The 17189-nt window shown below is 32.0% G+C and overlaps 1 protein-coding gene across 1 annotated transcript in view; it reads right to left on the bottom strand.

Moving 5' to 3' along the window:
* Positions 1-12909, bottom strand: part of Jupiter (microtubule-associated protein Jupiter) — a 44875-nt gene extending 31966 nt beyond the window's left edge. Inside the window, exon 1 of the mRNA XM_011500150.1 lies at positions 12595-12909. Within this exon, the coding sequence (XP_011498452.1) occupies positions 12595-12656 (62 nt within the window). The 5' untranslated portion in view covers positions 12657-12909. The remainder of the gene's footprint in view (positions 1-12594) is intronic.
* Between the last annotated feature and the right edge of the window lie 4280 nt (positions 12910-17189).

Raw genomic sequence — 17189 nt, 5'->3', positions numbered from 1 at the left:
TACCGCCCTGTGACACCTAACCGCCTGTCTCTTTGGGTCACAACTTAGACGGTGGAGGAAAATCCGGCATCGCAGGTGCGTCGTCACGACTCTCCCCGCTTTACGAGGATGCTCGACGGAATTTAGAAATACTTGTTATACGACACTTGGAAAAGCGATAAATGTGCTTCCATGTGTACGTAAGAGAGGTTGGAGTGGGGAGTGGGATCAAAGTAGTAGGGTCATGGCTGAAAAAAAAAGGGAAATGAAAGTGTTTAACCTTCCAATACGAAGAGGTCGTATTGAGTTTGGTGAGTGTTAAAAGAAAATTGGCCATTATACTCTCATAGCTTTACGCGTAATTATGAGTGCCTTAGTAAATATTCACTCGATAATAGATTTTCCATTCTTGATACTTACTTATTTATATGTGTTCTCATTTCACAATAGTTTGATCAATACATTCTTATTCAATTTTATAAACTACACTGTCAAACTAACGTTGATAAATTTAAGTTTAGAATCGAATTATTCATTAACTCGCTGTAAAACATCCACAATATTTCGCCACAAATTTTTATTAAAAAGATTTTTTTTTTTTTTATTTCATTGTATTGATAAATATCGAACGTGCTTCTTAATGGAAAATGCTGCCTTTGCAAAAACACGTTAATACAAGTTGGTTGAAAATTACTTGCACGACATAATATTAATGTAATGAATACTTACTCGAACAACAGAAGAATAGAAATGGTAAATGAAAATTGAAGAAGTGCATGATTCAGCTTATACGTACCTATAAAAAAGGAGAAAAGAAGAAAAAAGTTTTATTAAAAATTTTATTTGTTATTACGAATTATTATAAATATTTATTAAAGTAAATTTAATGAAAAAAATTTCATTGTTTATGCTATAAATCTGGACGAAATAATAAGCTTAAGTTGAAATATCATGTCAAATGAATAATGATTTATATTCGAAGAGGGCATTAATGATTCACGTTAAAAATTTAATGATCGCGCATAAGATTCAAAATAAGTTTAAAGATTTTAAAGCGATGCAAGAATTTTGAATTATATCTTATGAATGTTGTCAACGTATAGGTTTTTAAGGCGTAACGATATTACGTACATTTGCAAATGTGAAATTCTTGTATTTTTATGGGCTGCTGAGAGAAGTGAACAATAAAGAAGTTGCCGCTGTGTTAGTACAATTTTTTACTACTACAATATAAACGTATTTAACAATGACTTCCGATTTAAATAAATCAAAATTCTAATTTAGTTTTTAAAAATCGCAAGTTCCTTTAAATGGTCTAACAAATCCTGGCTTTTACTACTTTCAATCTACAAGCATATATAACTATAAGTTCATAAACTACTGTGAATCATTAAACGCGTTATACTTTAAATTGCATAAGTTGTAAACGAAAAAACTATAAATTGTGCACATATTTTCATAAGCTTCGCATAAAAGAAATATCAAAGAATTCGAATTTATTGATATATATATATATATATATAAACTATACCTTATCATAATTATCATGAAAGTATTTTCAAATTATGAAATCCTGCATATACACATTCTATCATGTTAGATTTATCAATACACCAAATACTAATTTGTAGACAAATTATATTAATATATTGGCTTATATATTAATGCTTGCTTTTCTATTAAAATTAAATTCATAAATTCCAATTATTATCGTAAATTTGGAATCACTTACATTTCAAACATTTTATATTCGACAAAATAAATAAAATTTTGTTCTTCAATTTATCAAATCAATAAAAATTTTTTTATTGATAACAATAAAAGCCAGGAAAAAATTCATAAATTCGATTATTTAAATAAATTTGATATATATATATATATATAATTTTTTAAGAATGTCAAAATAACAGTTGGAATATTGATATTCACGCAATAAATTCTTATGTACATATAAAATATATAAATTCAAAAAAGCTAATAGGCATAGCTTCCTATTAATATGTATTATTATAATGTCCTTTATAATATGTATTCTTTGTTATATACATTTGCATGATAATGAATGAAAAGTGAAAAGATATTGAAATTAAAATTTTATAATTACGAAATTACATAATTTTCTTTTACCTAATAATAAAACGTAGCTATTGTCATATACAACGAGGAATTAAAAATTAAATTATTTTTATGAAATACATATTAATAGCAAAGGTAAATTGTTTATAAGCGTCAATATTACGTTGATTTACACTCGCTTTCTTCGAGCACATTTATTTCAAACTCATTTTAAGCCTCCAACATACATTTATATACAAATCCCATTATGTTTGTCTGGAAAAATGATTGAAATTTACCGTACACGAAAACTATTATAAAAACTCCAATTTCGAATTTAAGAGAGCATGACACTCTGCAACGGCAGGTTTTTGTTGAAATTTGCCAATTTCTTTCTAGCTTATCTAACCTGCTTCGTACCAAACCTCCTCTTTCTTCATCTTCTTAAATATTTTAATTTCATTTCATTGGAAAAGCAAACTACGCCAGGGTTTTCAGGGTAGCTTCAATTTTACGACCAATGGAAATATCGAATTTGACTTTCTCGCTTGACATTGAGCTATGCAAACTACACGTTCACCAAGGCTGCATCGCATCGGCTTTACAAGCGACTTGCAATTTGTTCCCGTTTTTCAGCCCTCGATTTTCCAGCGGATTGACTCGAGCGGCTCCTACGCGCCATTGCCAATGCATCCGCGATGCGAGATAGGTCTTAAATAGGTAGAGGTCCTGAATCGGTTAGCTATCGTGGTATCCGTTAATTGACAGACAATTTTGCGAGTGCAGCGCGAATGGAAAGCGCGATCCGGCGCTCGTTAAAACAGCGGCGAAGGGTCTATAAATAAAATCTCGCTCAAAAGGAGAGCGACGGGTGAAAGAAGCGTAACTCCATTCAGTGCTCTCAGGGGTGGGGGTAATGCATCAAGAGACTCGCTCGCTGGCGCGACAGGTGCGAACGATGGAGCAAAGGAGCAGCGAAGGAGCAAAGGAAGTAGCAAAGTAGCTATAGAGCGAAAGAGCGAAAGAGCGAAAGAGCGAAGCTGATTTGTGAATGAATGAAAATCCTCTGGCTGTGTAACCTCCTTCGCGTCCGTCGAGACTGCAGCGCGTGTTTAAGGCCACGCAGTGCGCGATCGCGAGGCGTTTCAAAGTTTATTGCCGCCGTTTCTCGAGCGAAGGCTGATCCTCGCCCAGATAGTCACAGTCTCTTGTTTCCTAGCCTCTTTATGATGCGCCTCCTCTCTTCCTCCCTCTCTCACTCTCTCTCTCCCTCTCTCTCTCTCTCTCTCTCTCTCTCTCTCTTTTCTACTATCTCGCGCCGTCCCTTTTATTTGCTCGCGCGCTATCTCGCTCTCTCTCTCTCTCTCACACACAGACGCGCACGCGCGCACACTTATAAATTTGTTGCTCGTTCGTTTTTTTTTTTTATCGTCGCCCGACAATGTTGTCTTAAATTATTCCTTTTCCTTTTGGCAATTAATTAACGCATTTTTTTTTTAATTGACCAAATGAATCACGGATTACTCGGTGAGGTTAATCAGGCTATATCGTAGTCGGTCGTATATATTTTTATTACGAGATTATCATGATGCGTTGAGCTTAAAGTTCTTGATTTCAAGAGATACGAATGAGTTTCAGTTTCTGAAAAAGGTGGCTATTACGATAAATAACGAGGTATAAAAATACATTGTAAGGAACGCTTACAAATTCTTGAAATAATTTTTTATTCTACTTATTTAATTATTAACGTTAATTTTTGCGTTTTATGCACTAGATATCTCATGTTATATTTAAGGATACTAGTCTTTGTATCGTAGATTTTAAATAATTACAAGCTCGAAAATTAATTTTGTATGCAATTAATTACAAGAATTTATTTCCATTATATAAAACATAATAAGATAGGACGACACCTGAAATTTCTTATTATCGTAGAAAAATTCCATATTCCGAGGTCTTTAGTCGAAATTAATATTTTTCTATATTGTACTTTTATGAGAAGTATATAAATTATCCGAGAAACAGGATATTAATGTTATAAATATATGATTAAATATCGATTTTAAAAGTCAATTGTGGAAAGAAAAAATATTTAATTGAAAAGCCATATGGTAGAACAGAGGAGTATTCGTAATGGGAGACGAAAAAACGAAGATTTCAACCTAGAGACTCCATGGAAGTAAGTAAACCTCATAATCAAGAAAAAGTTACGCTGCTTCCGATAAACGAGACCCCTACAAAGAAGAACAAAAGCGATCCCATGCGCTCATCATCGTTTGGCTCGTTATATGTTCTAGTTAATAAAACTTAAAGAAATGTTTTCTGCTTTTATGCGACTCCCAAGAAGAAGCAGTAAAAAATGAATCAGGACGAGAAAGATGGATAGATAGATAGATAGATAGATAGATAGATAGAGAGAGAGAGAGAGAGAGAGAGAGAGAGAGAGAGAGTGAGAGTGAGCGAGAGAGGGTGGGAGGGAAGAAGAAAGATAAAGAGACTGTTCGACCGGGGAGTTTTCAGTGCACATTGCTCTATCACACGCATACACGTTGGTTCGTTTGTGCGTTATCACCTGAAGAAAGAAAACCGGTCTACCGACGACTGTCTTCTTTTACCTCAATGAAAACGAAACAAAAGGAACGGAAAAGCTTTCTAGCCAACAGTCATAATGGTAAATATGATTTCGTACAGAGGGTTGCGATAGTCCGTGAAATGATAACATTTTCTTCGCCCAACATATATATATATATATATATATATATATATATATATATATTTTTTTTTATTGATTTTTAATGGACACAAATGTCATTATTGATTAATGGAACATAAGATTTATAGGAATAATGTGGATTTATAAGGACAAGCACGTATGATTTGTAACGTACATGCTATATAAATAGTAATTAATTTTATATTTTCTTTTAGTTGAAATTTCTCTAATCGTTTCTTCTCATAATGATGCTCGCGAAATTAAAAATTTTTTAAAATAATTTAATTCAGTTTATTTTTCTTTTAGTTCAAAGTAACGCTCGAGAAACTGTATAATCTCAGCTAATGAGATGATCTCTATTAACATGCTATATTGATTTAAATTTCAGTAATAGTTTCATAATTATAATGCAATTTTTAATAGAAAATATAAGCTCCATTTCTTTTTTTCTTAATACCCGGTTATTTTGAAGTTATTAATATATCTACATTTTTGTATTCTTACTTTTACTAAGTTGAATTAAAGTATGAAAATAAATTGCAAATAGCAAATCTTATAGCTTACTCGTTTTCCTACTTATTTTATTTGTAAATTAAAATACACATTATTTTGCGGCAAAAACTTAATGTCGATAGAATTAAGTGTATTATTAATTCAAGTAATAATAATTCCCAAAGTAAGAGCATCTATTATGCTCGTTCCTTGTCTCGAAAAAAACTGGCATTTTTTATTTTATTTTTACGAAAAGAGCTCGATTGCGCATTATTTTAAAGATTCATAGCCTCGATTAATAAACATCTAAATTTAAAGGATCGTATGTTTTATATATGATAAATAAAGATAAGAATGAAAATACTTGGAGATTTAGATTTTTTTTGTAATTAATTACGCTCGCTATAATAATGCGCATAAAACATCTTCACTTCCAATTTTAAACTCGCGAAATTGTACATGAACTCGAAATCAAATGTCATCCGGCTATTAGATGATTAAAGTCCTGCTGCAACACTGCGAAAAATTTCCTAACTATATTAGCGCCGCACAAAAAAAATGTTACGTTTAAGCAATTTCTCGTTGTTATCTACGTTAAAAATACATTCTGATGTTACACGATAAGTATTACACAAGGCAAGCTTATTACGAAGCAAAATATCGCTTGTAAAATATAATAATATTTAATACCTCCTAAAATGAAAGATTGCGAAAAATGCAATTTCAAGGAGTATTATAATTAAGAGATCTTTGAAGCTAAAATTCAATCTTTTCGGTATTTACTAACTGAAAATTAAACTTTACTCGCAATCAAGATTGTACAATAGTTTTAAACCAAAGTTGGCACGTAGAATTAAGGTAATTGAAGTCTTGCGCAATCCATACAAAACTCCTGCCCAATATTTTTTGCTAAATGTTTCTTATTATACGGGCAAGCGCGAGCGCCGCACACATTTTAATAACAATTTTTCCATAAGCATTGTAATTCGTAATCTCAATGTAATTGCGCGTCGATGTGTATTTCTCGCTTATCATATCGGCCGCTCTGCATATCTAACAATGAAACAGCCAAAGCGGAGGCTCGCGGGCTCGCGGGGACGTCGAAACTCCGCATCGCCAATATACTCACCATCGGGCATTTTCATCGCGTCGGACAGTCAGTTTGCTGTTTACGAAGGGCGTTCCATCCCCGACGTAACGAGCGTGCGCCGAACCATTTATCGCACGACGTGCTATTCGTTAAATAAAAAGGGAAGAGAAAAAGCCCGTAACGGCGACACACGAATAAAATAGAAAAGTAGGCACGAGCCGGCCGTAGGCTCGGCATTTTCATCGTCACGCGCTTTGGCTTTTCGCGCGTGCAGCTGACGTGCAAAATAACGCTCGGCGTTCCATTCGCTCTGGCCGCGAGGCGTTGACCGCGAGGTGTGCATGTATGCGCCCAATGATGATCGCGTGCAGACTTTATCGAGCGAAGTGCTACCGCCGCCGTTAAATGCTGAGGAATGAGCGAGAGAGAATGAAAGAGAGAGATAGAGAGAGCGGGGGTGGCGGGGCGATGGGAGAGCGAGCAACGGAAATGTGCACGAGCGTAGCCCAGGAGCTGATCGAGGATGCACCGGCTCGACTAACGTTGTCCACGGCTAAATAAGAGTTTCGCTGCGAATCATCTTGCAGGGAAGACGAGAACCGTCGAGACTTTGTGCCAAGGACTCGCAAGAGTCGAAGGAGCGAGTGTATTTTTTTTTGGACTGTTCTATCGACAGATGATGAGTGGGACATACTGTTTCACCAAAACTCTTCAATCTACGCGCTTCTTCTTGCTTATCTTTTTGTAAGGGTGTGCTGAAGTTATATTGCTTCGCGATTATCCTGCAGTTATCTGAAGTAGCGTTGCCATTGGCTAAAAAATATTCTCACGCGTAATGGTAAAATAGGCTCGATCGTTCAAATGAAATTCCTCAGTCGGCAGAACAATTACAACAGCCGATATATCGTACGAGTTGGAGAAAATTCTTTTGATATAAAATCGTTGAGGAATAGCAACAAATCGCCTTACATTAATCATAAAATGATTTTATCAGTAAGCGAAAAATAAGCGGGAAGAAAACATGAAAATGATAGTACGTTCGATGAATTTATCATCGATCCAATCCATTCTTCTACTTCTTCTACCACTTTTTCTTCTTCATCTTCTTCTTCTTCTTCTTCTTCTTCTTCTTCTTTCTCTTCTTTTGACTCTCCCCTGGAGTCGAAAGAGGGGCTTCGATTGTTCGGGATTATCGAGACGATCGGTTCTGCACGATCGTTAAATGATTTTAAGATTTCTCTCCAGCCGATGTCTTCATTTATTTAAAGCTTATTCACGAGCTTCACTCTTCTTGTTTACTTTTTTATTTTACTTTTTTTCTACTTTTCTTTTACTCTAAACGAAAAGCGGTTTCATATCAAAGAGATCGTATCGAAAATTATTGATATAATTGATGTAATTGATAATATATAGATTTTTTTAAATTCCATTTATCCACGATTTTCTACTTTTATTAGCTTCGCGTTTTTTACAGATTCGTAAGAAAAAGGCACGTTTTATTTTTCGAAAAACTTACGGTATCCGAGCTTAAGCTAATTTTATTCATATAAGCAATTTTAAAAACACCATTTTAATGTGTTACAATAAATACCGCTGATTTTGCTAAATGCTGATATAATGAATTATTCTGAGAATTTCAGCAACCTGACATGTTCCAATTACCGTTACACCAAATGCATATTATTATTGTATATACACGTTTCACAGAGAGTTTCTCCGAGTCCTATATTTTATCTGAATTATAATATTACAATATTACATAATAGTGTAATATTATATAAAAACGGCACTTAATTTCAAAAAGAAAAGTATACGCTTATGTACAAAGATAAAAAAAATAAAAATAAAAATTTTAATCTATTTTTAAAGTTCTTAATCTTGCAATATCTCCTCATATTATTCTCATAATATATTATGCTTAAAATACAATTTTTCCTAAATAATTAATAGAAATAATATTCACGAGTAGTGGTGAATCTTCATGACTTAAAAATTCGATCGAGAAGATTATGATGATAACTAGTACACGCTTGCGCTGAACATGTCTTACAAGTCAAAATTGCAGAGGCTGCTGCCGAGCTTGCGCAATAAAAAAATCATTACTTTATCACAAAAATATTATTCATTTATATTAGACGATATATTCAAACCCAATATTATTTCATTATTCGTTAATTTGAAAAACAAAAAAAAAACTTCAACGGACGAATGAAAAATCGATAATACACAACTTTATTTCAAATTAAGGTTTTTTTTTTTTTAATATAGCAGCCTTTGTATTTCACTTATACCCTAATTATGAAAATATTTTAAGATATGCACTCAGGTACAAATATATATATATATATATATATATATATATCGTATAAACTCATGTACACGTATGGGCTTACACACACTTACCCACATCCTTTTTCAGATATTTATTCTGAATAAGTGTAATATTGCGAATTTTTTTCTTTTTAACAAATCAAATTTAAATGGTAAGAACTATAAAAATAAAGTTATAAATATAGCCACTATCAGTATTATATACTATACTATTACTATTAAAAAAAAAAAAAAGACTAATATGTCACAATAATCGTGACCTAAGACATTATCATATATTTTCCATTGTAGGTTAAAACCGCTTTGATATTTCGAAAAACTCCATTATTTTGTCATAGTGTACACTTAATGTTATTAAAAATAATTATCAAGTAGTTCTAATACGAAAAAATTTTGTGCAATGGCAGATGAAGCCACATTTGAACAGTTACGTATCTAAAAATATCACTACTTCGATATATCCAATATAATTGGATTTAATTTCCTTGAAATGATATTTTTGAAATTGTAATTTTAAGTAATTCACCGTTAAGGCAAAAAAAGAGAATTAATAATAGTTTCTTTAATAGATTAACTCAAATATTAATTCCGATCTATTAAATGAATTTTTCACTTACTTTTTTCTTTCTGTTTAATTAGTATATCAATAATATCGAACTTCATGTGTATCAAACGACATGTGATTTTATGATAATTGTAGAATATAAAATATATTTATAAATAATCTTATTTTATTATTATATATAAATCACTTTTGGATCAGATAAGTATTTATAGAAGAATAGAAGTTCTGACTGCTTTTAATTTATATATAAATATTTTACGATAATAAATAATTAAATACCGTACTCATATTTTTTATACGATAAATTGATATTAAGCACTTCATAAAGTTTAATGCAATATATTTAATTTACTAAAAGTTATTCTAAAATTCTTTAATAAAATATAAACATTACAATAACAATATATATATATATATATATATATAGATTATTTTCGTTATTATTTAGTATGTAATTACTTTAACCATTTTAAATTATCTTTTTAATATCAGATTATTCGCATGTAAATAAATATTAATTGAATTATATTTAACGAAAAATAGCACTATTCAAAATAATTTAAAAAAAAAAAAAAAAAAAAAACGGTAGAATGGATATATTTCCGTGATTTTATGTTTATAAATATTTTCAAAAATCTTATGAAAATTTGTGATGTAAACTGTTCCACTTGTTATCAAATATGTTTCACGCTAATTAAAAAGAATAATTTTCAATTTATCTTGTAGCGGACTATACAGATGATTTTCCTTCTTCTTCTTCTTCTTCTTCTTCTTCTTCTTCTTCTTATACCGAAATTGCATCTAAATTCTAAACTATTTTTTCTTGCTTTTTTTGTCATATTTATACAACATTAAGTAATTAATATAGTTAAATATAATGTGACTTTTTTTTTATATTTAATGCTATTCAAACATTAGTTATTAGGAAAATTTTGCTGATAAGTATCGATATCGTTTCACACAGATGTTTTTGGTATACTAGTATTTTTGGTATTTTTTAAGTAATTTTACTATTATATTTTTTTATTCTTTAATTCTCATAATTTTTCTAATAAATTTAAAAATATACTCGAAGAACAGCACTTTTTTATACTTCGTTGATGAAGCTCACTAATCATGAGATGTCGAGGATTTCCTGTTATCGTTCAACAAGAAAGTTTCTCTTATCTGCATGGATTTAAAAATAGCAGAACTTAAAATATAGACACAAGTTTTACTAACTCGAAACAGTAAAAATTCAGCAATGCGTCATTCTTATTTTATGAATAATTTTGTTACTATAATGCCGATAAAGTGAATAGTTAAATAGTGAGAAGCTTTAGACTTTTACATTATAATCATTTTATTTTTAAATTTCAATGCAATTGTAATTAAACGTGAAAGGGATATAATGATAGTTAATAAAGAAAATTTAAGAGAAAACGATAGACGTTTGATATGATTTTAAATCGGGCTATTTACGAATCAAATAAATAAAGATAAAGTATTTGAATATTCGATACGGATATCGAAAAAATTTGCATTAATAATATATATTTAATATTCGGTTAAAATTAATTATATTAATTATCAATTAGATATTAAGTAATTAAAACAAGTTTTTAAATCTTTAATGTAATCCAAAGCTTATCAAGCGTGCTTAATAATACTAACATAAAAGTTTAAGTCGTAAAAGTTTTAATGTTTCAGTGCTAACTTTTCCAAGCATCAAAGGAAAATGCATTAAGAGCTCGAAAGTCAATTTTCATAGAAGCAAATACATTGAACTATTACTTTATACAAATCATACATATAAAAAATAACATCACAACGACTTTATAATAATGTAATAATATAATAAAATCTATTGATTGACGATACGATAATGGTCATAGCAAATAATTATTCCTAAATTTATTAGGTTTTCGATTAAACGATATATGAATACCATTATCAATAAGACAAATTTAAAAGAAATTAATGATTTAAAATATTACCATTTTGTATTTTACAAATCCTTATAAATTAGCGCATGCACGCAACTACATATGAAAAAGTATTTTAATATGAAAAATTTTGAATAACTTTGAATAACTATGAAATTCTAAATAATAGAAAACCATATTATATTCAAAGAACAAGACCTTGAAATTTTCAGCTATTTTAAGACTACAGCAAAATTATTTATATAAATTCAAATTTTCATTCTTATTCGAAGCTCGTAATGCTGATAATAAAAAAAATCGGTTAATTTAAAAATAACCTGAAGTTTCGTAGACAGCTGCGTCATAATTAAAGTGTCTATCGTTCGATAAGCTGTCATTAGTGAAAATATCACTCTATCCATTAGTGACAATTTTGGGTAGATCAATTAAATATATATTGACATTCTATTTAATATGAATATTATAATATTAGGAAATTCTCACGCGCCTTTTTTTAAAATTTGTACTCTCTCAAATTCACATTATTTCTTATTATTTTTTATATTATTTTTTATAATTTCACATTAGAAATTGATAACTATCGAGCGATAATTTTTATAACCAATTATGATTTATTACCAGCATGTAAGTATTAAAAACAACGAAAGTAATATTTTAATACATCCTTTAATAAATTAGTATTTAAAGCAATTAAAACTATTAATTATACGAAGAAAAATCGTGCTTGAAACTATAAAAAGGTTATTGTCTTTGAGAATTATCTTGAATAAGCGGTAAAAACTTTTCTACGAATTCAACATGTGCGTATAATATAAAAAAAAAAAAAATAATAATTAAAAAATACAAACATATACGTGTATTAAAAGTGCTTACTGTACATATATTATTCAAATTTATTAATAATTATTCTCTCTACTTTACATTTACATACGAAATCTATCGGCTTTGGCCAATTTTGTCTTGGAGATTACAATTATATAAAGAGAGAATTTAAACTACGCGCGCATTCACTCGTTATTATTTTACGGATAAGTCAATAAGCAATGAATTTAGTTTAAAAGATAATAACTAATAATTAAGTTTACACTACGTTGCAAGGAAGAATAACTTGTTAAGTTTTTACATGAGCTATACCTTTACAAAATACGTATACTTATAACAGCACAAACGTACAAGCTGAAATTCAAATATTCATTTTATTTCCCGTATTTTAACGAATCTTTTCATTTCCAAAGCCACTATTGTATTAGTAAAAAAATACATTCTCTAAAAATATAATTTTCGCAGAGCTATAATACCCTTACGGGACGATTAAAGAGCATGTCGTTATAAAATTGAATTTCATCTCAAATTTAAAAGGAGCGTATGTCTCCGTTTGACAAAAAAAAAAAAGAAAAAGAAAAGAAAAAAAAAGAAAAAAACGGGTTACAAAATGTACACAAACCTCTTCTTCCCGTAGCCGACGTTGTCGAGTTCAACGTGCCTATAGGCCGCGTAGGTCGCCATAACGAAAAACCTCTTTAATTGCTAATCCTTGCTGAAAGCCTCGCAGATCCGCGGCAAAGTACGTCGTCCGCGCGTGGCCGAACAATAGTTATCCCCGGATGCTCGGGGGGTTGTGGAAATGTCGTGAGCGAACGCGACCCTCGGCACGCTCTTGGCACGGTCCAATCGCAACGACCTTGGCGGTCCTGCGTCAGTCAAGGGAATCTTCTCTCGCACGTATAGAGCAAGCAAGGGGAAGGGATCGTCGTCGTCGTCGTCGTCGTCGTCGTCGTGGGTGCGTATGTGTGTGTGCGCGCGCGCGCGACTATCGGCGTATAACAACAACAGCTGATATCTCGGGCCAGGGTCGCTCCTTTCTCGGGCGCACACTTTTCTACGCAGCTTTCGGTTATTGCGCGGGGAGAGCTTGCGCTGCCTCTACGTTTGTCCGTCCGTGACTTCGCTTGGGTAACCGTGTCGCCGAATGCTGAGCTGAGGCTCGCGCAAGACCGTACGAGGAACTGGCGGCTCGGGCAAGAGTCTCCGGATTATAATGGCGCTTCTCGGTTGCGCCCCTTCTCCTCGGAATGCCGCCGTCGCTGGTGGACAGGCGCACCGGCTTTTCTCGCTTTTCCTCCCCACCACGGATAAGACAGGCGTTCCGTCACTGCGGGGTGAGGTACTCGCGAGAACCGTGGCGGGTGGCGTTGTGGCAAAGAAGGGGGGAACAGTGGGGGGGGGGGGCTGCGGGAGCTTTCGATTTCGATGCTTCGACGCCTCGACCGCATCTTTTTTCTTACTCCAGGGGCGCGCGCGCGCAAGACGTCTCTCACGGCTCTAAGGGAAACCCGTGGAATCCTTTTGTCGGAAGTGCATCGGCACGAGGTAAAATCACACGGCCGCTTTATGACTCAATGATTTCCCCCTGATTTTTTTCCAAAGGTCGTAATGTTCCATGATATTCGTCGGCGAAATTTCATGCGCGTCGTTTTCATCATCGACTATACGTCGAGAGGCATGGCTTATAGTTTTTTTTAGATTTTTATTTATTTAATTTTTAAGCGGATTATCATTACAACGTGAAAATGGTCTTTTTATATGCTTCATTCACGATTTGTCCTTGCTTACTTTTTCTTTAAATTGTCCTAGAATTTATTTTCATCCATTTTTGTTCACCTACTGTACAGGCGCACGTATGTGTGTGTACTGGCCAGACTAGAAAACATGCTGCTGCAACTTGATATTGATAATTAAAAATATATGTTACTCCGTATGTCTAATTTCACACTCGTATGCCTACTTATGCAAATACAATAAAGAGCTTGAAATTTATTAATGCTAAAAATAAAATTGCAATTAAAACATACATAGGAATTAATATATATATATATATATATATTAATTCCTATGTATGTTTTAATTGCAATTTTATTTTTAGCATTAATAAATTTCAAGCTGACATCTCGCTAATCCCAAAATTACATATTCAATATTATTTTCAACAAATTTTTGATGGTTTAAGAATGAAAGTTTCCATTGCAACTTTACTCGAGTAAATTGTAAACCGATAAACTATACAATAAAGTGTGTTATTATCAGTAATAGAAATTTAGCACGGTAAATACGTACAACGATTATTCAAATTGAACTTAAAAAATTAATTCGTACTAATTCCCTAGAAATACATAGCATCCCGCTAAGCAATCTGAATATTTCTTTCCATTTTGAATAATTCGTTTAATTAATAACACGTTGATTCGCTCGCCCGAACTATGCTTCTGTTAAGGCTAATTTGACGCGCATGCGCGATTTTGAATGCATAATGACTGCTGCAGTCATCGGTCGAGATAACGTTTTGCCGCTTCTCTGACCACAGGATCGCGCGCGATACACTTAATAGCCATCGGACTTATTTGTAACATATGCGTGTGTTACTCTACTCCTCTCTTTAGCAATTACATTTGTAATGGCGATAACTGTAAATTTAATTGGGATTCGCTCTGTAAAAATACAGGACAGTGTTAAAAATACATCCTTAAAGTGCAACGATTAAAATAATCGTGCCTAGCGCTTCGAATTGTTTTAACTCTCTCTCTCTCTCTCTCTCTCTCTCTCACTTCATACTCTTCCTCTCAATTTCAATTGTTTATAGTGAGAAACGCACGCACCTATAGATTTTACCATATCAGCTAAGAATTCGAGGGCATGTTTAAAGCAATTTGAAACGGTGCTTACAATGGTATATAAAGTAGTATCATCTATCGCTGTTAATTATCATTGATTCAGTGACTTTCGGAAATTCGTCTTTAGGCTTTTGCGAAGCGTATAAACTTATGCGTACATGCGCACCTCAGTTACTTGATGCAGTGGCAACAAAAAGAAATAAAAATTACACTCGAAAAATAACATAAAATTTATAATATGAAAATTCAATTACGTTCCTCATGTTATGATTTGTTTTATTCTTGTCTACGAGGTCTTTAAATATAAAATTAATTATTTCTCATTTAATAGTGACAATATAAAGATAATTAAAAAAAGTATATTATTAATACAGCCCCGGTATCGCTATGATATTTATATAAAAAAAAGTAATTTAGTCAATTAGTACTTTTAAACTTTATAAATAATAATTTAGAATAATGGTAAAGTTTATCTGTACTCTGCACCTCCAATGAATATATACATTTAATAGCTGTGAATAATTAACAATCATAAGCGCAAGTAAAACATTAAAAAGTTTTCATATAAAATCAACTATTAAAGAGAAATAGAATTATATAAATGAACTATCGCGGATTTGAAGAATTCAAAATTACTATTACGTTAATTTCATACCATAATATATAACATAATTTATGATAATCTTCAATTTGTCGAAAATTTAGTTGTTGAAAATATTAAAAAAAATACAAATATAACACTCAATATACAGCTACACGCAATATGATTATATATCGAATTCAATGCCCGTCTTTCAAGTTATAAAAATCGACTTTGCTATAAACAACATTTAACGATAGTAAATGATTTAACGTCAGTCACGTTGGTTATTTCAATAAAAAATTATAATTAAAACAAATGTAAGGACATTGATATATTTTTTAAATGAAACTAATTACTGGGCATTCGTGCAAGAATAAATCATGTGTTGTTTCTAGTGAAAACTATTAAAATAATATCAGTACATCTTGAGGGAAAAAAAAGAAAAACAAAAACAAAAACAAAACAGTATTTTAAATATTTCTAACTATATACATGTTTGTTAACATACACATACTTTGTTATGAAAAAGATTTATTAAATAATATTAATTATATCCACAGAAAATGTTATTATTTTGTTTTCTAATATACATAAGTATGTATATAACTTATATCAAGAAAGAATTTTTTTCATTTTAAGAATTATCTCAATAAAAATTCTAATTTCTGTTATTGTTCGAATAAATGTACATATATATAAATTTATTAATTAACTGTATGTAATTTCTATTAAATAAAAAAATAACTCTCTCTCTCTCTATATATATATATATAGTAAAATCGTTTTTATTTAAAAATATACACATTTTCATTTGATCGAAAAAGAAAACAAATTTAAATTTATATATATATATATATATATAAGGATTTCATCGACACGGTTATAAAATATAGACAATAAAAGTATAAGAGATCTGTAAAAAATTTTATCGGAACCTATTTCTAGTGTTATGTAGGATGAGAAAAACGTTTTCTTTTAATTTTACATATTATACAATCCAGCCTTTAATGTATTAAAACAAATCTTTGCTGTTTGAGAAAGGATTAAATTTAAGGCTCCATTAAATAAAAATCACTTTAAGATCTTGATTATTTCAATCGTAACGCTGCTTGTTAACCTTGACTTAGCGTGCTACAAATGCGTGCAATAATTCGCAATTAAAGCAACTAAATAACGATACAAGAAAAGTAAGCTACTGTAAAATCCGCATTTCTTCATTAAAAATTTCAGCTACCTAGATACCGGTGAATGGGAGGAAGTAACATAAAGATAAAATGCAATTTAAAAAAATAAAATTAAGTGAAAGATTCGTCGGTGATTTTGTCGCGCTTTTAACTTTAACCGCTTGCTTTTTTCATTTCACATAAGCGGAATGAGACGCGTACTTAACAAAGCCACGTTCGACGGGGCTCGAGGCGAAAGGGCGTTCCATCATCAGTCGAAACACGTATGCACGTACAAGAAAGTGTCGGTATCGCGTTACCTACATAAGCACGCATTTACAACGATGGAGATTCCTCCTCTTGTCCCATCCCGCCCCTTCCCGCCACGCCATCCCTCGCTAATTTAGCACGCGTCCAACCCCCGAGTGGCGAATGGACAGTGGCACCGTCATTGGCACCAGTGCTAGCGCTGGCACTATCACCAGTAGTGAGCAGTAGGAGCACCGGCACGACGGGAGTCCGCGACGAGCCGATGCCGACGTCGCCGTGACGGTGCCGTTCACCTCAATCAATACACCGACGCCGGGTGAGCTATTACCTGACAGAGACAGCCGCACGTTCCTGC

Source organism: Ceratosolen solmsi, unplaced genomic scaffold (genome assembly GCF_000503995.2).
Source record: "Ceratosolen solmsi marchali unplaced genomic scaffold, CerSol_1.0 scaffold41, whole genome shotgun sequence".
In the NCBI taxonomy this organism is placed as follows: domain Eukaryota; kingdom Metazoa; phylum Arthropoda; class Insecta; order Hymenoptera; family Agaonidae; genus Ceratosolen; species Ceratosolen solmsi.
This window is presented reverse-complemented; position numbering and strand designations above follow the sequence as displayed.